Raw genomic sequence first — 27,833 nt, forward strand, 5'->3', positions numbered from 1 at the left:
ATTCTTGTCACTGTGTTTTTCCTTTGAACTTCCTGGGGTGAGTGGAGATGCCCAGGCATACAGTGAATCAGAGCCTTGTCCCTGAAGGCCCTGACTTCACTTTTCTATAACCCTCCTCTGATCTCCTTCCGAAGAATTTCCTTATCTGTTAATAGCCACTACTGGCTAGCCCTGGTGGGAAATCTAGAATCCTGCCTAGAGCTCTGCCTTTCAGAGCTCAAGGCCTAGTGGAAGAGATGACATATGAACACGATTCATTTTGCCACAAAGGAGAAAGTGGTAAGTCCACGAAAGAAGTGCAGGTAAAGGTCAAGGGTGCTCAAGGAAGGGATAGGATTCTTCCTATGAGGACGGGAGAAAAGGTTGTAGGGGCATCAGTGTCTGCATCAAGTCCCAAGAGTGAAGGACAGGTAGGAGTGGCTGGGAAATGTGGACTGCGAGGGCAGCCACTGGCCGGGAAGCATGGCCCAGCCCTCGGGAAGCTCAGTCTCTTGGAGGAATGCACACCCTTCGAGTCTCAGACGGGTGCGGGGGCTGACTGGCTGGAGCAGCTCCCTAACTCGTCAGAAATGGTCACTGCCCTGTGGGTTATGGAGTATTACTCACATTCCTTTTTGGTTATTACTAAAAGGAAAACCAGAGAAATGTGGGCGGGGAGGGTCAGCAGGCCACGGAGAGAGGAGGAAGAGAGGTCCTGAGGGGAAAAGCACCTTGGGGAGTTCTGGGAAAGACTTGATTTCATTTTCCTGGCTTTAGAACACTCTCTCTTCCACCCTCCTTCACTCTCTTAAGTAATTCAGCAAGCCAAGCAGTTTTCTTATAGAATGGTGTCAGTCTGTCCTGCGTGTTTCTTAGACCAAGTTCAACCGTAGCCTTCACCTCCCTCATGGTCATCAGAGCCCACCATGGGGTGGTGGAGGGGCCTGCAGCCCCGGCAATCAGAGACTGCTGAATTGCTATGACCTATTGGGGTGGTAGCTTCCAACCTCCAACTTCACTGTAGGACAAAGGAAACAATGAACCATACTTGGGGACCTACCACTGCCCACCCCTGTTGCCGGCTCAGCCTCAGGATCCCCACTGCCCACAGTGAGTAGGTCCTACATGGCCACCTCTCAGTGACAGGCTCGGTGGACTGTAGACTCCTAGAGGAGTAATTAGCAGAGACACCAGTGACCCCTTGCCCAGGTGTTATTCTTCTAACATCTGCTTCCTTGGTGCTGGTGCTCAGCCAGGAATATCCTGAGGAAACATTCCTGTTCTACAATCCCTGGGCTCATCGAGAATGAGAAACTTCAGGAGAGGGCTGGAAGAGTGAAGCTGGAATCTGAACACCAGGGAACCTTGATTACTGTCTTTTCTACATCCTGCTCCACAGCTTCCTCTGTACCCCAACTCCACTTATGTTATACTCCATGTAATAAAGAAAAATAGTACAGAAAACTGATGAAACAAAAACAGGTTCTTTGAAAACAAACTAAATTAACAAACTTTAGCTATACTATCTGAGACAAAAAGCAGAGACAAATTACATTTCCTTTGTTCCAACCCCACTGAACATCTTTCTGGCACTGAACTCGCCTAATTCCAGGCCTGTGCCCTTATTCATGCTTGGTATCCATCTAGAAATTCCTTCCCTCTGCTTCCCTGCCCTCGAGCAATTAAATTTCAGTCCACCCCAGCTTTCTACCTGAAGACATCATCATCCTTGGAGTTCAAATGCAATTGACTCTCTAAAGTCTTCTTAGGCAGAATTAATAAATTAGAAATTAACAACAGGAAAAAGTGGGATGTTTTCAATTATTTGGAAATTAAACAATACGTTTCTAAATAACCCATGGTTGAAAGAAGAAATCACAAAGTAAATTATTATATGTTGAATTGAATGAAAAAAAATATGAATTAATGAGTTGTAATTTAAAAAGTGCTTAGAAGGAAATTTTATAGTGCCTATATCAGGAAAAAAAGGAAGGTTTCAAAGCAATAACATAAACTTCCTCAAAACAACTTATTTAAAAAAGAAAACAAAACAAAATCCAAAGCAAGCAAAGACTAGAAATTGACAGATCCATAAAAAGTAAAGAAATTGAATTAGTAATTAGAGCCCTCCCACCAAGAAGAGCTCAGGCCTGGATGCCTTTACTGGTGAATTTTATCAAATACTTAAAGTAGAAATAATACCAATCCTTCACAAACTCTTTCAGGAAATAGAGGAGGAAACATTTTCCAAATCACTCTGTGATATTGATATTACCCTACTAGAACCAGATAAAGACAACACAAGAAAAGAAAACTGCAGGCCAACATCCTTCACGAATATAGATGGAAAACCCTAAACAAAATATTAACAAACCAACTCCATCAACATAAAAGAATTACACATAAGGAACAAATGGGATTGATCCCAGGAATGCAAAGTCGTTTTCACATATAAAAATTGATCATCGGAATATACGATATTAATGAAATGGACAAAAACCATAACATCATGTCAATGGATGTGTGAAAAGCATTTGAAAAAATACAACACATGTTTATGATAAAACTTTTAACACACTAGGGATAGAAGAGAACATTCTCGCCTGATGAAGAACCAAAGTCTAATGTCATACTTAATGGTGAAAGAATGAATACTTTCTCCCTAAGATCTGGAGCAAGGCAAGCATTTTTTTTTCACAATTTCCAGTCAACATGTAGGGTCTAGCCAGTTCAATGAAGTAAAAAAAAAAGAAAGGCATCCAGATTGAAAAGGAAGAGTAAATAAAACTGCCTTTATTCACAGATGACAGTCCTGTATGTAGAAAATGCCAAAGAATAGAATAGTGCCTGCCTCCCTCTCCCAATCTCTCCCTTCCTCCCTCCCTCTCTTCCCCCTCCAATAAATGAGTTTAGAAAAATCATAAGATGCAAGGTTAATACACAAAAATCAATAAAAACATATTTTTAAAAATATTTACCAATATGAATGTTTAGACCAGTCAGGCACATAGAAAATATTTATTATTCATTATTCATTACAGATAAAGAAAAGACACCGTGTGTCACACAGTCACAGGGGGAGTGGCAGGGCTGGGCCAGCCGCACGCCCACAGCAGAATGAAGCGAGTCCCATCCCAGCTCCATCGGCAGCAGGTCCGTGGGGATGGGAGGAAGACAGGAGGGGAGACCCTGCCTACAGGAGCTCAGTAAGCGGTTAAAAAGCAAGCTGCTCCTGAAAGCACCAAATCGCGCAATGCACTTTTTCAAACACTACAAAAATAAAAACTTTCGCCCAGAAACGCAGGTCCAAACTCTGAGTTTCACACAAACAGCCGGGAGCCGTGCAGGTACTTGTTCATTGGCCACAAGTGGCTGTCCCCCATGTTGGAGGTGCTCCGCTGGCACTGCTTGCAACGCCGGTACCTCTCACACTGGTCCAGGATGAAGAGCTTGTCTGAGGCCCTGGGGACAGGTGAGGAAAAGCAGCCATTAGCACGCCTTCCAGAGGCCTTGCTGGACGCCTAGCTAGCAAGCCAGGGCAGCCGCAGGGGTACAAAAGAAGAGTCACCCCTGGTCCCTGCCCCCCAGGAGCTTACCACCCACCCACCTGTCATCTCCCACCTGCTTTTGCTTTGTTCTCTCTTTAAAACCAGTCAGTTCCTTCTGCCTGACGGCCCCCTGCTGCAGTCCCTGCCCACACTCGGCCTAGGTCTTCAGGACACAGGTCTGCCCTGCCACGCCCTGGGGGCAGCTGTGTTATCCTGCCACTCAGGGTTATTTCCTGCGTCTCCTCTATCCTTGGTGGCCAGGTAGGCCAAGCATTCTTCCAAAGTCCAACTAAAAGCCCCCCGTCATTAATCTCACTGCCTTTTACCTGCTTTCCCCCAACACTGAAGAAATGGATTGAAATCTCCAACTCCCCTTTCCCTTCCTCTTCCAATCAAACAATCCCTCTTCCCTTTGGAACCTATTTTCCATGTCATCCCTCATACTTTCATTGTCACAAAATATGGGTTCTGCTCATTACAAAGGCAGGCAACAACAACAACAAAATGCCTTAAAAGAAAATCTAAAAGGAAAGGGAGAGTTACAGATCAAGATCCATTATAACAAATTTTACCCATGATAACAATTAGTTGACAATTGGCAATTTAAAATATTTTGGCATATTCAGGTTTTTATAACATTTGATTGTATAGGCTTGGTCTGTTTTTTTTCAAGTTTTTAACATTCTACGAAATCTTACCTCACATTTGTAAAATGTTTTAAATTTTTTAAGAGTAGTGCTTTTTGACCACCCTATTAGATTCCCCCAAACTCCTGTGTTAGCGAGTCAGGCGGGTATTTACTTTCCCACCTTACAAATAAGAACATATTAGCTGCCTCTCCAAAGTGAGTGTTCATTTTCAAAGCCATGAGTAGATTCCCTGGCTCTGGGTTGTACAAAGATAGCTGCAGAGAGGAAACAGGGATACAATGACACATTCCAGTTCCACGTGGGTTTCTCACTTTTCCAGTTGCCGATCTCCCCCACAGCCCCTGGACTCTGCTCTTCAATGACCATTCTGCAAGCCTGGTGTGTGCTCAGATGGAGATTCAGTCTCCTTATTCCCAGCTAGTTATTTCCAAAGAGCAGTCCCTCCCTCCTCCCCCCCCCCGCCTCCCCCCCCCTGCACAAAAAAGGAAAATAAAGCCACCCTATGCAGAGCAAGGATTAGGGCAGAGATGGCAACTATACAGCCTACAGCGCAATATTCTGCAATCCCATATTCAAAGCAGACATTTCTAATGCATCGGAGCAGTTTTTCTCGCTGAACCCAGAATTCTTTTCTCCACAGAGTTCTCTAGGCAGCTGCTGCCGAGCAGCTGGAGTTGGCACTTGAAACCTACTTGCCATCCCATGATTAGAGGAGCGGAGGGGATTTTCTTTGCTAACAAAGAACTTCTGGTTCAAATCAGGTATTACCGATCGAAAGCCTTCTCCTGCAGGTCCCTCTGCCTCTTCATTTCAGCGCTCCGTTCCCAGTCCTCCTGTAAGCTCTGGTTCATTCTGTTCACTCTCTCCGCCTCAGCATTCCTGTCTGCCAAGTGCCTGGAGAGAACAGAATAGTCTGATTGTGTTCACAACACTGGGAAGGGCACATGCACCAACCTTGGGAACCCCATTCCTATTATGGTAAATTAAACAAAAACCTTCTGATTGTGTTCACTACTCTTTGAAATGTACTAAAAGACATGAACACTGTAAAAAAAAAACAACAACAAATAAAAAACACAGTGAGACTCCCCAGCTTTCAAACAATTTATAAGTTTAGGACCTTTCATCTTCAATCCTGGCTTAAGTCAGCAGGATTGAAACCTTTTTCCAATTAGCAAATTCAGCCTTTAAAGCTAATTGCCTTTGAGGCTAATTTAACTGCTCTGAAGAATCATCTCAAATGGATTCCTCACACTGCGTGTTCCTTTCCAGCCTGCCAGTTGCTACAGGCATTTTACAAGACAAAAGAGAAAGGTGTACAAAGGAGAAAAGAAACAGAAATGACTAGGCAAAAGAAAATGAAATCAAGAAAATATCTAACACTGTAAAGATGATCAAAAAAAGAAAAAAGGAGTGTTTGATGAAGGTCATATATTCAAAGAAGTGACTGCTGTATAACATCTCCTCAAGAACAATTTTCCAATATTCTCAATGTTAAGTGCTTCTATGACTGGTCTCCAAAGGCACAGTCATTGATGATGTGAACCACCTTAAACCTGGTTCAAATTATTTATATGTGCTTATTTCTTGCCAAACTGAAGCTCTCACCATCAGCTCTCAAAGTCTAGGAGGACTTCACTCTATTGACCGTTGACGGCCCTGCTCTGCAGGGCTGTGTGTTACAGGTGGCAGCCACCACTAGGTGTCAGGACCCACCAATAAAAATCAATAATGTGTTCTGTGCTCCTCCGCTTTTCCTAACAGCACAGCCACATTTTCCTCTAACGGGCGTTGGTTCAAAAAGTCATTACAAAGATTAAATGAAATAATACACAGAAAGTACCAATGCCTATCACACAACGGGAGCTCAATGACGGAACGGTATCCACTATACATATTTTTATAACCTTTTTTCTTCTCATAGTTTTTTTAATTGTAGTCAAAAACACAACATAAAACTGAGCATCTTAGCCACTTCTAAGTGTATAGATACAGTGTGAAGTATATTAACATCGTTGTAAAACCAATATCCAGATTCTTTTCACCTTGTCAAGATGAAACTCTACACTCATTAAACAGCTCCCCATTTCTGCCTCTCTGGCCCCCGGCAACCACCAATCTGCTCTGTTTCCATGGATTTGACTACTCGGAAACCGTATGTAAGTGAAATCATACAGTATTTGTCTTTTTGTGACTGACTTATTTCACTTAGCATAATGTCCTCAAGGTTTAGCCATATTGAGGCATATGTCGGAATTTCCTTCCTTTATAAGGAGGGATAATATTCCATTGTATGTGCATAGCACATTTTGTTTATCCATTCATCTGTGGTGGAACATGTGGGTTGTTTCCATTGCTCAGCTATTGTGAATAATGCTGATATGAACATGAGTGTACAAATATTTCCTCAAGGTCCTGCTTTTAATTCTTTTGAATATACATCCAGACGTGAAATTATTCAGCCATAATGTAATTGTATTTTTAATTTTTTAAAGAACCATCATACTGTTCTCCACAGTGGCTGCACCATTTTAAATTCCCACAACAGTATACAGGGTTCCTATTTTTCCACACCCTTGCCAACACTTATTATTTTCTGTTGTTTGTTTGTTTGTTTTTTCATAATAACTATCCTAATGGATGTGAAATAGTATCTATCTCTCTCATATTCTGTCTCTCCCTCTCCCCCCCCCCCCCGTGCTTGTCTTAGTTTTTCTTTCTTTTTCCCCTTTACATCATATTTGCATTTTAATGGTTTTGTCTACCACTAAACAATTTTCTTCCTTTCTTATCCTTTGAATGGTTTAAAAGAAGTACTTGTTAAATGTTTCACGTTGTGTTTGGTTGTAAGAAAAATCTATAACTGTTCTTCATTTCTATATTTCACAGGACAATCGAACCACAGATATTATAATCCAAGATAAACAATAGCACATTTTCTCTTTGCATTTGTGAAAAATTATACTGTTCAGCAAATGTATGTTTTCTTTTTATAAAGCCCTAGGAAAAATAAGATAGCAATCTTACATGTATACGTTACACTGGTATGCATATACATCTTAAGTAGTAAAAGACTTTTTCCTACATCTACATAAGTGAGTTGCAGGGGGAAACATGCACAGTTTGCTAACTGCTTATTCCATTCAGACTGCCATAGAGTTGGCACTCCAGGATATACATAGAATTGGAATTAAATATTTTTTATTGTATAATATAAGACACACTTGAAATCTCACCTTCCAACCTTGACATCTTTAATCACTGGAGTGGAGAATCACTGTATCTCAGGTTCACATAAGTAAATATTCAATAAAACATGAACTATCTCTTATCTTCGAAAGGCAAAAACATAGTTAAATTCTAAATGACCTCTATTTCAAACAGAGCAGATGAAGACAGCTGATGGCTGAATAAAGCTCAATGCACACAATTCACAAAATTCGGAAGCCATTTGTTAATGAGCAGCTATCTCATTGTGGTTTTCATTTGCATTTCCCTAATAATTAGTGATGCTGGGCATCTTTTCATATGCTTTCTGGCCATTATTATATTATCTCTAAAAAGATAGATTTAAAAGTCAGTTTAATTTAAATGCCTAGAAAGTAAGAAAATGAAGCAGGTATAGAGGGGAGGCACAGGACTGCTGGTGGAAGCAAACTGCTGTACCTTTTTAGAAAGCAAAATGTCAGTAGCTGGTAATATTTAAAATGTTCCATGTGTTTGATCTAACAGCCCCAGTTTTAGGAATTTATCCAATAGAAACAAAAAATATGTAAATAATATGTAAAACCAGTATATATTAAAAATGTTTAATGCAAAATTGTTATGGCAGCATATCTGGAAACAAAGTGAATGTTCATTAATAGTGCAAAAGTTAAATTAGAGTAACCCATATTATAGATAGTATTCTGTTATTAAATTAGAAGATGAATTTCATATATATGTACTGACATAAATGTAAATTAATGACATATTATTATTTTTTGTTTAAAATATTACAAATGTCCCTTTATCTCCCCAATGACCCATTCCACCCCATCCCACCCCCCTCCCCAGTCCCTCTCCCCACCATTGTCCGTGTCCTTGGGTTGTGCATATATGCATATAAATTCTTTGGTTACTCTCTCCCCCTCCACCCACCCGCCCTCCTCCATCCCTCTGACATTCGTCAGTCTCATCTATGCTTCCATGTCATTGAACCTATTCTGTTCATCAGTTTATTAAGTTCTTTAGATTCCACGTATAAGTGAGATCATGTGATATTTGTCTTTCTCTCTGCCTGGCTTATTTCACTTAGCATAATTTTCTCCAGGTCCTTCCATACTGTCCCAAAGGGTATGAGACCTTCTTCTTTACAGCTGCGTAGTATTCCATGGTGTGAATGTCCCACAGCTTTTTATCCACTCATCTACTGATGGGCACTTGGGCTGTTCCCAGATCTTAGCTATTGTAAATTGCGCTGCTATGAGCATAGGGGTGCATATATTCTTTCTGATTAGTGTTTCAGGATTCTTAGGATACATTCTTCGGAGTGGGATCACTGGGTCAAAAGGCAAATCCATTTTTAATTTTTTGAGCAACTTCCATACTGTTTTCCATAGTGGTTGCACCAGTCTGCATCCCCACCAGCAGTGCACTAGGGTTCCCCAATAACATATTATAAGATCAAAGAAAGATTGGGTTGTAATGTACAAGAGCTCACAGGTCTCATTTCATTAACAAAAATGAAGGGAAAAATATATGTGCATATTGTTTTAATACATTTGTAAAGAATAGGAAAAAACATAGATGTTTACATAGTAACCTGAACACTGACTACTTGGACAGGGAAGATTATTAATGTTTTTTAATCTCTCCACCGATTAACATTTTAATTAGCATGAATTGTTATATTTTTTTTAAAAACAAAAACAGAAAAGTTTTTTTAAAAGTAAAACACTTGTTTGGATTACAGACTAAATTATCCCCTCAAAAGAAAATGACCTTCTGTTTGCCACACAAGGACCTGAGATCACATCTTGATGTGGACCATAGGGCAGGAAGTTAGAAAAGATACGAGAAATGGGAGAATCTGGAAAAACCAGGAAAGGATATAGAAACAGAAAACAAGGATTTGACCCACACAGAAAATAAGACCTAGCTAGCTGTGATCATAGAGATAACCAAAGGCCATAGTTCCTATGTGTTCAGAGCTTTGCAGCTTCCAGAAAGGCTCCCACATCCATAATCTCACCGAGTTCTCACAGCAAGGATAAGTAGGGCAGGTGTGATTATCCCTATTTTTCATACAAGGAAAAGAGGGCTCAAAGACCCTGTGGCCCTGGCTCAGTGGTTAGAGCATGGGCCTGGGCCCCAAAGGGTTGCAGGTTCGATTTCTGGTCAAGGGCATGTACCTGGGTTGCAGGTTCAATACCCAGCCCCAATCAGGGAGCATGCAAGAGGCAACCAATGGATGTGTCTCTTTCACATCACAATGTTTCTCTCTCTCCCTCTCCCTTTCTGCCTTCTACTCTCTCTAAAAATAAAAATAAAAATCAATGGAAAAAAATCTTTGACTGAGGATTAACAAAACAAACAAAGACTGCATATGTGGTTTGGCCCAGGTCATACAGCTTGGAAGTGACAGGGTTTACCCTCCTAACTCCAGGTTTAGGAGACTAATTAGAGAAGCCAAGGGCTAGAAGCAGAGGAGGAAGCTGCAATAATCTCTGCAACAAAAGCAAAGGGTCCCAGAGCCAGCAGGGACAGCGTGCATGGAAAGACAGAGCCACCCTGGGACAAGAGGAGGCTGTTTGCTATAAAACAGAAGCTATTTACAAGAATTATTTCATTTAACCCTCAACCAACCTGGAAGTAGATACTAGCATTATCCCTACAAACTGATAAGGGATCCAATGCCCTCAGACTTGTGTGATACGCCCAATATCCCACTAATAAAATCGCAGAACCACGTCAGTCAATCAGAGTGGACTGGAAGTGGTCTTGGTGCTGATCCCTGAGGGGAAAGGCCATGGGGGGGGGGATCCCAGGGAAAGGCTGGGGCAGCCTGGGCAGTATAGGTGCACTTGCAGGGCTTGAGGCTACAGCTACTTTTCAAGAAGTATAAAAATATTTCAACATTTTAGCCAATATATAGACATATAAATATATATAACCCCGGGCAGATGCAAGACTATCCCACACCTGACTTGACTCTGAAAGCCATGCATTTAACTACTCTGACCTCTCTCAACTAACAACCCAGCCCCACCCTTATCACAAGGTACTCCTTCCTTAACCTGCTCTTCCACTCACGTTCCCATGTCTGAGCCTACCTGGTATAGAACATAACAGATCTTTGCACCATCCCACTGACCATTTGTAAAATGTTAATAACGTTTTTTCTTTTTATAAGTACAGCTGCCTTCTAAAAAGAGATTTGGGGGAGGAGCCCTTTTGGAACTCCTGTGAACTTTGATAATTTTATAAAATTCTCCATTGGTGAGGTGTCTAATTAAGCCTTTTAAGAAACCAGGTAAGTGTCATGTCTGGATTTAAAGGCACTTGCATTGCTACGGCAGGAAGCCTTCCTCTGCCTACCCTGCCACCCTCACGACCCCTCCCCAGCAATCATCAGCACAGCTTACTACATGCACAGTTCTTTGAAGGAAGGGGGTTTAGCAGAGATTGAGAAAGAGCCCAACTTTCACGTCTGTGTCTACTTGAGCACAACAGCGTATCTGTGGCTCATGGTGTATTTCCAATGGTTGTGCTGGTGTGGACAACTCTAAGAAGTTGTACTGGAAAGGGAAGGAGAAATATGAAGAGAGAAATGGGATCAAGGGAGTTTAAGGTGTGTGTTTTTAGCTTGGTAACTTTTCTTCATAGGGTGAATCGTGAAGATGAAATGAGGTGACACATGTAATAAGCTTAGAACAATATTTTGCACATAGTCACTCCTCAGTGTGTTCACTCTCATTGCTTCTCTGCTGTGGTATGAGAGAGAGAGAGCAGGGGAACAGGGGAGAGGAGGCAGGAAGGAGGAGGGGTGATCTGGGGTCTCCTACTCTTTTTTTGTCTTCTGCAGCATCAGCAAGTCCCGCTTTTGGTCCACCAGTTGGTTCAGGATGACTTTCCTCTTGTGTCTAGCAGCTGCCTCCAGCTGGTGCTTCATGTAACTCCGATCTCGCTTTCGCTTTTCCACCACCAGCTCATTTTCATTCTTACCAAAGATGGGCTTAAAGGAGTCGGGCTCAGATATGGGCAGCTGGGGGAACTTGTGCTTTATCTGAAACAGGGACACGCATAATGCAGATTACAATTATACCAGGGGATGAACTTTATGCATGAGGCTGTAGCACAGTGAAACACCAATACCTTCCAGGGAGGAACAGGGGCCTTGAAACCACCAAATGGATAACGCAGAAGGGTATTCATAACATCACAGCATTTACACATATTTTTAGAATGCTACTGACGCACTGCACAGTTTTTAAATTAATAATTATTCCCTTACCTGTGCATCCAAAGCTCTCTTGTAACACTCTGTTTCTTCCATCTTATCTTGTATGTATTTGGCTCTTTGTGCAGCAAGTCTGGCAGTTATGAATAAGAGAAGGTGGGGGCAAAGTTTGTTACTGAGTCTTTAGTAATACAAATTAACCTAATCAAAACATGTCTAGCCCTGCCGGTGTGGCTCAGCAGTTGAGCATCGACCTATGATCCAAGAGATGGGGATTCGATTCCCGGTCAGGGCACATGCCCGGGTTGCGGGCTCAGTCCCCTGTGGGGAGAGTGCAGGGGGCAGAAGATCAATGACTCTCTCATCATTGATGTTTCCATCTCTCTTCTCCCTCTCCTTTCCTCTCTCTGAAATCAATAAAGATATATATATTTTTTAAATGTCTAGTATTCATAGGAACAAGAGCCTGGTAAATAAAAAGTGTTATTTCCTTCCAGGAGCTTTCATTTTTAAGAAAGACAACAGTAATTCAAATCCATAGGCTAGTGAAGAATGTATAGAACACAGGACAGACAGACAGGACTAAGCAGGTAGCCAACCGTATTACACAAAAATGCACTCTTACTAAGACAGGATCTCTTCCTCCCTCCCTCCCCAGAGGCTTTAAAAAAATCTATATAGGAAAGCAGGAAGTGTCTATTCATTCTATAAAATGATTCATCACAAGATTTCTTTTTAAGAAAAGTGATCTTTCCTATTATAAATTATGATTCTATTATATGTAACCTCCAAGAAACCCATATGATATGTAAAATGGGTATAATGGGACACATACATTTTATGGAAATGCAATCCTTTGGTCATAGAAACTAATATTATTTGTTTCAGGAGTCTCTCTCACTCTGGAGTAGCCTTCTTCATTGCTCTCCTAACCTCAGTAGCAGAAGTGTGGCCCCCTTAGGAATGCTTGAACTCTGTGGCCCTGACCCCATCTTGGGCCCCAGATGACCCAAACAAGACCAAACAGATTCTCTTTACTGAAAATTTGGAATTGAGACTAACATTCGTCCATGTTTGAGCCGGAATAAAGACAATGTCATGTAGGGAGCTGTGAGTGTGAGCAAAGGGAAAGCTATTACTTCATGGCTTTTTAGTCCCCATACACTCCTGCCCTCTGGTTCCATAGGACATCCCTACATACTTCTAATAACACCTCAGCTTTGCCTTGAGATCACCTGGGAATAGCAAAGAATGATGCCCCGCCCAAGACAAATCCCTTCCCTCCATCTACCAATATTAGTGATGATACTCTATAATTATGTAATTATAGATTGGCAATCATTACTGTAATGATAATTATTATAATAATGGATTTTTCATTTTCCTAATAAAATGTTATGCCATGGTACTGGCTGCTAGCTGGGTTCGTTTGCTCATTTGGTTACAATTGTGCTAAACTAGTAATGCTGAGTCAATCCCACATGGAAATAAGTGTCACATGAAAATTCTGGCTCCGTTTTCCTGAGCCTGTCTAGCTGGACTCACTCCTCTGTGAGTTGCACTTGTTCTAGGCGTTCCATCAACTCCTTGTTTTCTCTCTGGTTTATTTCCTTTTCCCGTCTATTATTCATTTGTTTCAGGAGACTTTGGAAATGTTCCTCTTGCTTTAAAGCCTTACTCTCAGGACTGGATGGCCGTTTATAAAATAGGAAGGATTTCTAGAATGAAAGAGAAGCGGGTTATTTATTCTAAAATACCAAAGAGCAACAAAGAATAAAGGTAATAGTTCAGAAGACTAAATTCAATCAGGAAGTATTTATTGATTTATGATATTTACAAATCCTCAACACACTGACCAGCTAGTATTGAGGTAATGCACAGAGTAATACAAATGTGCTCAAGAATAAATCTGAGCAGGACCGATCAAAGCCCAGTATCCAAGAGATGAAAAAAGACTTCATGGAGTAGGTCCTGAGCTAGTACATACAACACAGAGAGGGGAAGAAGGAATTCTGAGGGCAAAAGCATGAGCAAGGATGGAGAAGAGGTGGGAACTGGGAGAACAGAACACTCAATCCGGGCCTGGCTGTTCTAGACGCTGATGATTCAACGGTGACCAAGAATGAAGAACCACAGACAGCCCTGCTCTCATCGAGCCTGCACCCTGGAGCAGGAGACAGACAGTGAACCAGTAAACTATGCATCAGGTCACTTAAAGTCACAATAAGTGCTAGGAAGCCCTTACAGGGAGTGGCTGGGTGGGAATAGGATTAAATTGGTTGGTTAATGGAAAATTTTTCAGTGGAGATGACTGAATCATCTGTGTCCCACACAGTAGGAACAGTGAATGCAAAGACACCCGATGAAAACAAGCCAGCCATGTTTAACAAGCAGAAAGATCTGTGTGGCGGTGGAGGCACAGTGAGCAAGGGGGAAGTAGAAGTGGGTGAGCTCAAAGAGGGAGGCTAGGGCCTTATCATGTAGGACCTGATAGGTCAAGATAAATCTATTTTATTTTAATTCAATGGGACGCCACTAGATATGGGTTGGTTAATCACTTTGAAAGGTTGCTGTGTGGACAATAGCTTGTAGAAGGACAGGAAGGCTAACAGCGAGCCTAATTAGGGAGGGTATCACAGAATTTCAGCCTTATAACGTGGCTTGGACTGGGGTGGTGATGCTGAAGATGAAGAGGTGTTAGATGCATTTAAAAGCAAAGGCAACTGGACTTGCAGATGGGTGGATGTGGGAGACAGGGAAGGAGGAAACTGGAATCAGGTGCGTGCAACGGTCTGCCTGGTGATGCCACTTATGAAAATGGGAAAGCTGAAAGGAGAACAGGTTGAGAAAGGGAATCAAAAGTTCTGTTCTGGTCTTTTTAAGTTTAAGATGTCCACAGATATATCAAAGAGGAGATACTAAGTGGGCAGTAATAAATATAATCTGCAAGTTATATCTAAGAGGACAGAGAGATCATGCCTAAGTCTCAAACGCACTGTGCTCTACCCTGTCCCTCCCTGCCGCCCCTCCCTGGCAGGCTCCTCTTCCACTCAACTCTACATCTGCTCCTACTTCCTAACTCCTGTACACCAGGAAGCCTTGCCAGATCTCTAGTCTGGGTTAAGTGACTCTCCTCTTTGTTCACACAGGGCTGTATTCAAAGTCTTACAGCATTTAGTATATCAGTCTTGTCTCTTTGAATTTGTCTCCCCCACTATCTTCTTTAGGCCTCTTTCAAAAGGAACCCTGTCTTATTTATCTTTATATTCCTAACCACCAGTACAGTGGCAAGCACACAGAAATTCATTAATAAATAAAATATATTAGATTAGATTTATGTCCAGAATGTCAAACTACCACCTAGATAGTAGGTGAAAGGAGAAAGGTTCGGGCAAAAGTAAATTTAGGCACATAATGATTGAAAACATTAAATCAATGACAAAGCAGGTGGCTCACCCCCATCCGAAACTGGGCTTCTCAAACTTTAGTGTGCCCACAGATCACCTAAGTATCTTACTCAAATGTAGATTCCCATTCTGGAGGCCTGGGGTGGGACCCTAGCTTCTGCATTTCCAGCAAGTGCTGGTCCTCTCTTTAGATCAGCTGTTCCCGGGGCAGGACTTTAGTATGCGGTCTCCTACCGCCCACCCCAGCCCCTGTCGAGAGTTTCTAGCGTTAACAAGCACTGCAGTGACTAATAAGAACTGCATTGTGAATGTGAACAGTGTGGGGGCAGACACTGGACCACTCCTGCCCTAGAAGGAAGCTTCAACCTTGCACAACCCACTTTTCATCTCTGTCCATTGAAAACCAGCACAGCCTGCAATACAATGTGAAAGACAAAGGGGCCACATACTAAACCCGACAAGCTCAGGAGAACCACATGGCAGGCCTTACAAACTTGGTGACCAAAAGTGAGCACACAGGGTGGTCTGATCACAAATTCCTAACTGGACAGGTTCTATAGCAGGTAGTCCTGTCCCAGGCCTGTAGCTTCCTCAGCAAAGGTCAACCTTTATCTTAAGTGAGCTCTGTCCATTGTTCTTATGCATCTAGGATAACATACCTTTGAAATGCCTGAGTAATTTTCTTACCCCTCAGAGGCACAACCGCTGGCACCAGCTCCTCATTGTTATCTTATTCCCTGCATACCATCCCTATGTGCTGTAAGTTAATTATTAACTATCCTGTACCCAGAAATGTAAAAGAAGTATGTGTTTCTCCGTTTTTTTATCCAGTCCTCGAGATTTCCCCACTTTGCTTTCTCCCGCCTCTTTAACTTAACCACCAATGGATTTCATGTAACCTTCCTATGTTCTCTACTTTGATTCTAATGTATAAAATAAGCTGCAAAATTGCCATTCTCCAAAGCATTTTCTCAATCCTTTGCGATTTTGCTCCCAGGCATGTCCTCAAAATTTTGTCTTAAACTCTTAAGAAATTTTTCTATAGGCTGGACATTCTTCTGTTGACAACAGAGAGTGGACCCAACATTCACAGATGGAGCAGGTATTCACAATGAAAATTCTGAAAAGACCCTTACATAAAATTCAGGTTTTTCATTCTTGTGGATTCTCATAGCTTCGGCAACTCCAAGATTATAGGCAGCATTTTTTTGGTTCTGTTCTCTATGGGCCAGACTTCTCATCTTTAGGAGGGGAAAAAAGCACATTGAAATAGAGCCTTTAAAAAAATTTAATTCTATTACATTAAAATAATCCAACCAAGGTAGAAACCTGCCCTTTGGAGGCAATGATACTTTCTGATACTTCATAGATTTATAACAGTGCGTTGGGGGAGGTTTCTTATCTCCTGTTCTTGGGCTTCAGGCAAGACAGGGACCATTAGGAGGAATGGAAGGTTTCATAAGTGCTTACTTGATACCACAAATGCAGGAAAGGGCAGAAGGGTCAATTATCAGGGACCACAGACCAATTATTAACAATGCAAATGCAAAGGTGCCGTTCTGTCTTTGCTGCTTTTTTTTTTAAATAATCCTCACCTGAGGATATTTTTTCCAATGCTTTTACAGAGAGAGTGGAAGGGAGAGAGAGAGAAACATCGATGTGAGAGAGACACATCGATTAGTTGCCTCCCACACACCCTGACCAGGGCCGGGCTGGGGATCGAGCCTGCAACCAAAATACATGCCCTTGGCCGGAATCAAACCTGGGGCCCTTCAGTCTGCAGGCTGATGCTCTAACCACTGAGAAAACCGGCTAGGACCTCTCTTTGCTTCTAGAGATAGGCTATGGATTTGAAGAAAGAAGCCTTGACCGGGATTATATTTTACCAGAAATAAAAAGTGAAGCCATTATTAGTGAAAACTTGGACACAACCTAAGTTTTAGTCCTACAGTACCTAAATGATTAAATATGTTATAATACAGGCATATGACAGAACATTCTAAATGGCATTTTATGATCATGTTCTACTGTCCCATGTTAAACGCTCTTTCATTGAGGCGCTGAATTACCTGGTTTTTTAAGAAAGTCTCCTGATCCTTCAGCATCTGATACTGCTGTAGAAGCTGTTCATCTTCTATCTCCCTCCTCTTCCTCTCCTCACCGTAGTACAACGGGGAATTCCGTTGTGCTCGTTGCAAGCATACGTAACACATCTCCTACAACACCAAATATTAGGACCAATTAAGTTTTACTTTTTACTTTTTTGCCTTCATAAGCTCTCCAAAGGCTGGGTGTACCAAAAGCATACATCATAAAAGGATATGTTAACAATAATTAGCAAAATAAAATTTGCAGAGTGGGCCCCACAAATATTCAAAAGCATTTACTCAACTCTCATTTGATCAGAAGTATCTATAGCAACTGAAAATTAGATTAGAGATTTCCCAATCTTATTTCTGTTAACTAGTTGACTGACTAGTAGATAGATTGATCAGAGTCCAGTTTTGGGTCCTGAGTACTGGAGCAATGTCCGTATATTAAAGAGTGATTCCCAGAACTCTCACTGAGAAACAGAAGTCAGAGGAAGATTCTGATTAAGTTTTGTTTGTTTGAAGACACCATACCTGTCCTGCCTTATTATGATCCTGGCACCTGGTGGTTGGAGAAACTTTAGGTTTCATTTCATTGGCATTTTTTAGACACGTTGGAGATGATTTGCTATAAAAACAATGCAACATTCATTAGTGTGTAATACAGCGTGATATCTAGGGCAAGGATAATTTTAGAGACACATGTAAATATAAAAGAAAGAATAAATATAGCAATAGTTTTCTTCAAAGCATCTGTATGGATAGAGGTTAAGAGCCTATGCTTTGTGTCAGATAAACGGGGGTTTGACCAGGTTTTTTGCTTACAAGTTGACTGGCATTAGACAAGCTGGGTCATCTTGCAAAGTCTCACTTACCAATCCTGTGAAATTAGGATAAAAGTTATTCATTCTACAAAAATTTATTGAGTGCTTACTATGTACACTGTTCAAGGCATGGGATGTTTTCCCAAATCCACAAGGGAAGTTAGGTGTTCCCTGCTCTGTGCTATTTTGTCTCCAGCTGTGTCACAGCATTTAACCTACTGAATGCATTGCTCTGTCGGTGTTGCTCACTAGACCATGAGCTCTGGTTGTCTATTATTCCCGTCACCTAGTACATAATTTGTACTCAAGAATACTGGGTGAGGGAATGAACAGACATTTACTTAAATTCCTTGCATTAAGAAATGACTCAAAACTATATTTAGTAGGATGTAATAGAAAAAATACAAATGTATTACCTTTCGGGGTTCATATTCTTCCCCCAACTCCCACTCTGCTCTAACTTGTTTGGCAAGTTGGCATCTTTCACTTTGCTACAGGAGTCTGTTTTTCTCTCTGGAAGTTTCTTAGGTGATGAGATCTCTGTAGAATGAATGAAAATGAGTTTCCTTTCAACTTTAAATGGGTGGTTTGTACTTAACACAGATTTTTAAACTCATAATTTTACCAGGGAAAATTTTCAGATGAGATACACTTTCTTATCTTTAAATTATTGTCCCTTGCCCTAGTATGGTTTAAAAATAGTGGATGGGGCAAAAGTAGGTTTACAGTTGTGAGAACACGAAACAGTTTATTCTTATATTATTAGCTATTGTATTTTTTTCCCATACGAACAACTATAAATCTACTTTCTCCCCACCCTTTATCTATTTTTGTTGTATACTTATTACATGCAAAGCACTGACCAGGCACTTTAGAAAATACTAAAAGGCAAGTCTTCGCCCTTAAAGATCTTTCAATCGATAGTTGGAGAAGAAAGAAAAAAAAGATATAAACAAAGGACATGAGAACTCCCATCTGTGGAGGTCTTGCTACATGCCAACAGTGCTAAGTGCTTTATATGCGTTACATAAGTAGCAACTCAGGGCAATGATGCAAAATGTCTAAACCTCAAACAACATGTTCAGGGAAGAGAGAAGCTGCTTCAGAATCCAGTGATGAAATGAGATGTGAAAAGGGTGCTAAGCGGTGAGTAAGACTGGGACAGATTGTAAGAAAAGGAAGGACAGACATTCAAGGCAGGAGGGAAAAGTTAACAGAAGCCTGACATCAGGGAAGGGGAAGGCATATTAGAAGAACATGAATAGAGAATTTTGCTCATAGGAGTCTTAAGGAACAGTGATAGACAAGGCTCAGGAAACAAAAGCAGTAAACCCTGGGCTAAAAGTCTATATGTAATTCTATAGGCCACATGACAAACCAATATCTACAAGCCAATGTTTACCCATTGATATATTTTGTTAGGTCCAATCAGCTTTTTTTGTTTCAATGCCAATTAGTTGTCAACATTTAAAATCAATAGACTTTAGAATCTCTTGAAAAATAAGAAAATGTGATACCACTTGGCTCACATTTCCAAAAATCAATAAACTGATAGACAAACAATCCTCAACGGGTAGTCTGGCAACCCCAGCGGATCCCTAGGACCCTTTTGAAAAGTTTTTGAAGTTCTAGTTTTTTTCATATGCTTCAACCAAAACATTGTATCACAACAGATTAAATGAAGACACAGCCATGAGAATCCACTATCTCCTGTAAGTCAGATATCAAAGCTGTAAAGTTACCACTGTTCATTTTTCATAAAAATTCTTATTTATGCTAACATGTCTCTTCATCATGTTATATCCATCCCACTTTATGCATTTTTGTTACCTGCCTGGACCTGTAGGCACCTGGGTTTTGACCCCTTTAAGAATGTGGAGCCAGCAAAGGGATCATTGTCTAAGAGCCTGAGGGTCATAAAGTGGTTAAAATAAGATACAGATTCTAGAGATAGGAGATGTTTGAGAGACGAACACAGTGATTTCCCTGGCCAGTGTGACTCGGTTGGTTGGAGCATTACCCCATACACCAAAAGGTGGTGGGATTAATTCCCGGTCAGGGCACGTACTCGGGTTGCAGGTTTGATTCCCCCATCGGGGCGTGTACGGGAGGCAGGCAGCCAATCAGTGTTTTCTCTCTCTCCCTCTGCCTTCCTCTCTTTAAAATCAAACTATTATCATTATTATTATTATTCAAGAATCTAACTTTATTTGCTTGGGGCATAGGAGTTTCTGAGCGACACGGCTGGGTTCATTAAGCGGTAAAGAGCGAGATATACCGTTGGCTTACCCCTGGCGCCTTCTCCTTTGTCTGCCCGGTCCTTTAACTTGCAGTTCCTCGGTTTATTCTTCCCACCGTCTTCTACAATGGTCTCCATAGGCGGTTTGTTCTCCATCTCCTTGAGCTCAAGCCTAGGAACAAACCAAGATGTTTGTCCATCTGGGCCTGAATAGGTGACCGTATGAACTCTCAGTTCTGAGAAGCAACCCAGCTAGTTTGCTGATTCTGAAATAAGCCACTTCTCTCGAGGGGGTGAGTGCTTTGGTGTGCCGAGTACAAATCACTCAGTCTGGGAGCTGACCGAAACCTTCCCCCTCTATACTGAGGGCGCAAAAGCAGCTCTTACATACACTGCTTGGAAAGCCTGGATTTAAGTTTTTGGTTTTGGTTTCAGTTTGAAGTTTAAGGTTTCAGGTTGAATTTGTCTTTTCCAGTTCTGTAAGCAGATGCCACAGGGATGAGATAGTAAGAGCTTGAAGGCAACGACTCATAGCCTGGTGGGCAAAGTACACTCAGAAATAACCATTGCACCCCTTATTCTTTCTCCTCCCCACTTCTCCATCTTTTTCTCAAGCAAAACTGAGGGACTTGCAAAGGCTTGATGGGAGAAGGGGTCTGTTCAATTTGTGTGTGTAGTTGTAGATTTTCTTTGTTCTCAGGCTCAGAGTGTTGGGTTAAAGTTTGGGGTGGGGAACCTCCAGTAAATTCAGGGGCCAAATTTCAAATCAAAACACCTGCAATTGTTGTGAGTATTTGAGTCCTTGTGTCCATTTCTAGGATTTCTAATTCTCCTTGACTCGCTGCAATTATTTCCCTCCTGGAGCGCTTAAGCAAAAATATGTCCAAGGGGACACTCAAATTTGCTTTCCAAAATATAATCATAAAATTATTTAGAACCCATTGATTTATTTTTAATGAGTAAAACAACGTGGTACAATGGGGAAAACACTGGGGCAGTCAGGAGCCATGGTTTCATTTCTGGCTTGGCCCCTAATTAGTTGTGTGGCCGTTTCATCTGCAAGAGGAAGGGGTTGGACTAACTAATCTCCAAGGCCCATTCTGGCCTTCACACTGATTTTGCTGAGGTGTGCGTCACACAGTCCTTCCAAGAAGGAGCTATTTCAAACCAACAAACTCAAGATGTCACAGACTCAACAAAACATGAGAAAATAATATTCTGAGAAGCTGGCTGTTACTCCCCAAACTCCCTCCACCTGAAATGCACAGTAGTTAACAGCACAGAAACTAAGAGCACACAGTGAGTGAGTGATGACCAAAATGGAAATAAAACCCAAGTCTCATATTACAGTGTTCTCAATATTGCACCATGTTGCTACACTTGTTTAAAAAAATTAAAATTATAATTAATTTTGCACCTCTATGGAATGGATAAAACTATAATACCTATCTGAAATGGTTGTAGTGAAGATTAAGTACAGTAATACTTAGAAAATTCTTGATAGTACTTGGCAGCTAGTAAGGGCTTCATAGATAACTAATATTATTATTCATTGTCATTATTATAATCATTGTCGGTCACCAGTAACAACCGCCCCACTGCACTCTTGGGGTAAGACTGTTACTCAAAGGAGCATGAGCCACAAAAGGTTGGGAAACACTGCCCAATTAGACCCACAGAGCAGCAAGGATTGCTGGAGCCTGGAGGAGCCTGCGGACCGAAACACTGACCTTGGAAATGCAAGCACATTGTTAGGCTGCTTCCTGAGGCTCTCTCTGCTAGACAACACTGAGTCCATAGTGCCAGGCCTCTGGAAGACAGGGACAGAGAAGGGTTACACCTGAGCCATGGCCAAGACACAGACAAATCTAAGCTACAGGGTATCTCAGAGGCAAGGCTACTGTGATAACCTTTATTGTTATTTTTATTTAGTGCTCAAAGTCCAGAGCTTAAAATCCAATGAAGAATGATCTCAGTTATCAAAATTTTCACCCTGGGTAGTCACATAACAACCCCAATGATGCTGTTTTTTCTCAAACCACTTCCTCTTTGAAAATTGCCTTCAGAGTTAATGGTTTCTTTGACACATCTTTAAGAGGCTAGCCGACTTATTGAAACTGTCAGAAAAGTGAGCAAGCTGATTAATTCCACTCTTCCCCAGATAACTTTAAAACTGGGCTTTGGTTTTTAAAAGAAGGGTTTGGATTCTGGTGGACTCATGTACCTACACTGCTAACTTTTATGTAGCCTTAGACCCCAGGTATCTGGGGGTAATAATAGGGTCTAAGTTACAAGAGACACAGGATTATATAACATTTCTGAAAATCCAATGCATTCACACCAACTATGCTAGTTGCCAGAGGTGCAGCTAAAGCACACTAAGTATTCAGTGAGTCCTGCCGATCGACTGTTTCTCTGCCTCCTCAAACTCTCGGTGCCACCTGCCATGAAGGCCGCACCAGCTACGTCACGGTGAGAAGTGATGGGGCCAACTATAAAATCTCTTCTACAACATGGCAAACTAAAAGCTAAAGAGCCCTCTCCATCACTTGAATTTGATTTTATTGTAGACTTTCATGAAAATAAGATAGAATAAGCAGAAAGAAAGAGTGACTAGAAAGCCTGGGCTTGAGTTTCAGTTCTACCGCTTGTCAGCACCCACCAGCCTTCGGGCTTCCCAGCGACCTCTCTGAGCTCCCATTTTTCTCATTTGCAAAATCAGGATGATGCTAATGCTGGTTTCTAACATTCTGAGACCCAAACGAAATGATATATGCAGAAGAACTTTTTAAGCTATAGGATACTAGAAAATGGCCCGAATTATAAGAATTTCTATTACTATTTATATTTTTCAGACAGTACTGACTCAAAACTGGGTTTAAAGTTCTTTTGCCCTTCTACCCATTTTTGTCAAAGAGGTATCATCTATAAACAAACACTTTTTTGCATTTGAGGTAATTGCCATTTAAAATGTAAGCTTGAATTTCCCTTAATAATGACACGCAGATGATTCAGAGCTATGAGGGGGAGAGGGTTAGGAGAAGAAAAAGATTAATTTACATTTGCTAGGGCTTTTGCCAGAGCCCCACTTCCATCCACTGTACTAAGGAACTCCTTAAAAAATCTCATCTTCACCCTGCCGTCTTTGATCACGAGGATGCCGATTCCTTTGAACGTAAACTCCACATTTTGTTTGATGGAAATGGATCGTGATAAAAACAGCAGCGTCTCCTTCACGCATCCTTCCACTGTATCCCGGTTAAACGAACCCTCCAGGGATATCACGACAAAATTAAGTGGAACGACTGGGATATCACCTAGAGGAGAAAAAGACAGTTGGGGTGGGGGAAAGGAAGTGGAAATGACAACAGGGACATATCATACACACTTACAATCATCTGATTCTCAATAGTCAAAAACAGAATTGTCACTGTGAAGCCTTCAGTTGAATCCCATGTAACATTATTCCTACAGATGACTAACAACTGGTTATTAATAGACATTAATCAGTACACTTTCCCTTAAAATGTCATGTTTTTTGCTCCAGAATAAGAACAATTAGCTTTCTAAACAATGCCGCAGACATGCTTTAGATTTTCTCTTGGAGACATAGTAATAAATGCTGCTCTTTATCAGAGGGTTTTCTGCAATTTTTAGCTCCCTTATCTTTTAGGACATGCTGCAGCAATATTTGTCTCTCTCCTCCAGTTAGCATACGGTTTTTAACTGATTATAAATATCTACAAACATTAAGCGTTTTGAAAAGATAGCCATCTTCCCTAGAAGTTACCTCTCAAATGATATCAGAGGATAACTTGCAGAAAACTCTTCCTCTCTACTGCGTCCCTAGGTGACACTGCAAAGGCATATGACTATATCTAGCTTGAAGGAAGCACAGGGTCCACTCAGCTAGAACAGATATAGAGCTATGCAAGGTCCACGAGTCAGGAAAGGGTAAACAGCAGTGATCAACACGATAAATCCAAACGGAGCCGGTAAACAAGGTCCGCTGATAAAGGAACAGGATAGAGGGAAGGTGACATTCTGAGCAAGCATGCAGCAAGCACTGACGTCCAGCACTGCCGGGAGATGAGTAACAAGCTTCCCTAGATTAGCCCACGGTCTCCTGCACAATTTAACGGTGGTTCTATACCATCTCCCTCCGTCTCATTTTTAAAAATAAATTTCTTAAAAGAGAAAGCTATATTGCCTGCCTCTAGATTCTCCCCTCCCATTCGCCCCATGCCTCTCTGCGATCTCAGTAAGGGCACGATCATCTCATGAGGAACAAGCCAATGGATACCTTGCAAATCTTATTGGCACCTCTCTTTAACTCCTGTTAACCGAGCCCTCTCTTCTCTCGTATCCGTGGCGCCACTCCCAATCCTCCAATTTCCTCTCCCTTGGTCTCTTTTGCTGGCTTCCTTCCTCTCCTATTTCTTGGAAGATGGTGGTTTTTTTATTTTACAGGATGTTGTCCTTTGCTCTCTCCTCTCCTTTATAGTCTCTCCTGGGTACATTTATCCAAATCTTGACTCTAGTCTCCACCCTCCTCCTGAGCTCTGGAATCATGTCAACCTAAACATCCCTACAGGAATCTCAAATTCGACCTGTCCAAAAGCAAACTCATATTTGCCAGCGCAGCCTGCCTTTCCCCCTGCGTTCCCTGTGGCAGTTGATGGCATGAGTTCTCCAGGAAATGAGTCATCCTAAATACCTTCCTTGCTCCTGCCACCCAGTACTCCAGTTGGTAACCGAATCCCATCAGTTCTACATCTGAAATGTCTCGTGAATAGATTCCCTCACCTTCGCCGACTGCCACTGCCTTCACTCAGGCTTTTACCATATTTTACCAAACTACTGTAACTAAAAGAGCTCTCTTCCTAAACTAAAGACTGGACCAGTACAGACAATCCCCTGCTCAAGCACTTCCAATGACTCCTCAGTGCCTACAGGATGCATTCCAAAGGCCTTATCACACCATTCAAGGCCCCTGCCAACCATTTCTGTTTTACCTCCCTCCAGCTGCCTCCACAGTCATGTGCCCTGGTCCCACAGATGCTCTTAACAGGCTTCACTTTTCTCTTATTCTTAAATCGTCCAGACTGTTCCTGAAATATCTTCCACAGCTTCTCTACCAGCAAAGTCCTGTCGCCCTTTAAGACCTCCTCACAGGCCATCTCCCTAAACCCCCCCACGCAGGATTAGGTAACCCCACCATCTGATCCAGTTCTGATCAATGCTGCTCTTACATCACTTGCTTATATATCTATCATGCGCGCTAGATTCTGAGTTATTAAAAACAAGGGCCATCTATTAATAATCTTTAAGAATCAGTAGTGTTTCATTAGAAACCTAGTTAATTAATGATGAAGAATCATAACCCCAAAGCTAAACTGTGGACAGAACTGTTTTTGTGAATTAATTCAGTCATGTATGTTTAATTCTGAAATTTCCTCAACCTTGTGAAAATAATTATAGATCTAAACTACTTTTTTGAACTACATTACAAGATCCAAGACAGAAAATATGCTCTAATTCTAAAGGAACAAATGATTTTATAAAAACAAAAAACTGGCTTTATTTTTATTTCATTTTGTAGATTTTTGATGAATTAGGATATTTCTTCTGTCATAAAACTGTGGATAAAAATGGCTGAAAAGTCCATCATACTCATCACACTGAGTATGTGCATAATGAATTCTAAGTATAGTTTGTATCTTTTCAGTATATAATTTTTTAATGGAAAGTTACTCTGAAAATGTTCAGTGTTTCACCTGCTGACATTGCAGGTAGACTGTCTCTCTTCATCCATATATGAGTCTGATGAAGAAGGCGATGATCAGAAAGGTCAAAAGAAACAGCCAGAAATCAGGGAGGCCTTGAAGTAGCCAGGCAGGTGTCACAAAGCCCACACACTGAAGCTGGCATGTGAGCGTCCTGGCACACGCATCATGTCTGTTTGGTTTACCACTTTATCTCAAGCACCTGGAGCCAGGCCTGACATATAGTTGGCCCTCAGTAAATATTAGCAGAAGGAAGAGAGAATGGAAGTAAGGATGATGGATGGATGGAAGGAAGGAAGGAAGGAAGGAAGGAAGGAAGGAAGGAAGGAAGGGGGGAGGGAGGGAGATTTTAGGGTGTGAGAAGTATACAAGGTATTCATTAATTCTTTTTTTTAGGTGATTTTGAGAGGGCGTTTATTAAAGCTGGAGACAATGAAACAAGGAATGGCCTAGGATAGAGAGACTAGGCTGAACTGCTTTGGGCTTTAGAAATGTTATAGGAAAGAAGTGAGCCAATGCAAGGCTGCTGTCAGCTCACTGAGAAGTCAGAGAAAAGGGGGCCTTGGAAACAGGTTCAGGGGATTATCCCAGGATGAGCTGCTGCTGCCCACTGCTCCCTTGGTTGCAAGTCTCGTGGGGACTCTTAGAGTTTAGGAGAGAAAAACAAAGATGCACACCTGAGAGAGAAGGCGTGGGCATGCTCCAGAGAGAGCCTGCTTCATTAACTGTGGAATTATTAACCTCCTCACTTTTAAATTTTAATAATTTAGATTATACATATGATAGATACACAACTACTGATCTTTTTCACAACTGATACTGACTATAATTCTCCCAATCAGAGACCCTAATTAACTGTCTCTACTTTATAACCATTTTTAATTTCTTAGGGTCTGAAATATGAATAAAGTCTGTATAACACTGTGATATGGCTTTTATATATATTTGCCTGATGTCACGTCAGGTGTTCTCAAGCCTGCCTCTTAAGCCACTGAGGTTTAACATGACCTGCAGGAAGACTGGATATTATGTTTCTGTTAGCCCCTCCCTCTGCCAAAGGTACCACGTGAAAAGTGGACCTCACCTGACCACATTTTGCCCTTTCATTTTCATCCCCAGGCCAGTCACCCCCTTGGGAAAATCTTAAATATGAAATATATTTACCAGGAGTATGTACTTTGTTTTGTTTGAGTCCATGGATCTGCACTAACTTCTCTGCCATGATAAATACAGGCCTCTGAAACAGAATAAACTTGTTGTTTCCCACGTCTATTTTTTGTCTTGTGAAAGTGAAAGTTCCAAGTCCTGGAATCTGAACCCCCTGAAATGAAAAAGAAGGAATAAAATAGCAACAATTTACTCAAAGGGTGAAGAAATATAATCCTTAGTATTGTTATCCAAAATACATGAAGAAAATTAACCTTAGCCCTTTAAAAATTCAACGATCCTACAATCCTTTACAGATACAGCATTTTATGACTCCACATTTTAAACACGTTTATTGTAAAATATAATATATCAACCCATGATGCTTTTCTGACCTCAGATCCTTCATCTCATCGTGATTCAGAGGCTGTGAGAACCAAGAAAACTGGTATGGATGCCATAACTGCCCTTAAACTACATCTAAGGTTATTCTTGTCCTAACCTGTGGGACACTTTAAATTTTAATCATTTGCCAGTGGAGGGAGAGAATCTAAGGGGTCATGGTAATTTCTTCTTTCCTGTTCCTTTTAAATGTTATGTCCCTTACTTAAAATCAGACAACCCAGTGCCCAGGGCGTATGCAGCAGTGTGGTGATCTCAGGTTCTCAAACTGGGTCTCTGTCTCTCTGGAAATATCATACATCAAGATTTACAAACTCAGAT

The 27,833-nt window shown here is 41.4% G+C and overlaps 1 protein-coding gene across 1 annotated transcript; it reads right to left on the bottom strand.

Moving 5' to 3' along the window:
- Positions 1 to 2,752: 2,752 nt before the first annotated feature.
- Positions 2,753 to 27,186, bottom strand: CCDC81 (coiled-coil domain containing 81; the record flags this gene model as incomplete). The annotated part of the gene is made up of 13 exons (XM_081153698.1): positions 2,753 to 3,441; positions 4,946 to 5,071; positions 11,224 to 11,444; positions 11,673 to 11,751; positions 13,164 to 13,336; positions 16,162 to 16,266; positions 17,095 to 17,241; positions 17,650 to 17,743; positions 18,356 to 18,479; positions 20,229 to 20,350; positions 21,909 to 21,988; positions 23,239 to 23,495; positions 27,129 to 27,186. 13 exons carry the CDS (start codon positions 27,184 to 27,186, stop codon positions 3,300 to 3,302), a joined length of 1,728 nt encoding a protein of 575 aa, XP_081009824.1. The 3' UTR covers positions 2,753 to 3,299.
- Between the last annotated feature and the right edge of the window lie 647 nt (positions 27,187 to 27,833).

This window comes from Miniopterus schreibersii (assembly GCF_964146895.1).
Source record: "Miniopterus schreibersii genome assembly, chromosome: 12".
Classification (NCBI taxonomy): Eukaryota; Metazoa; Chordata; class Mammalia; order Chiroptera; family Miniopteridae; genus Miniopterus; species Miniopterus schreibersii.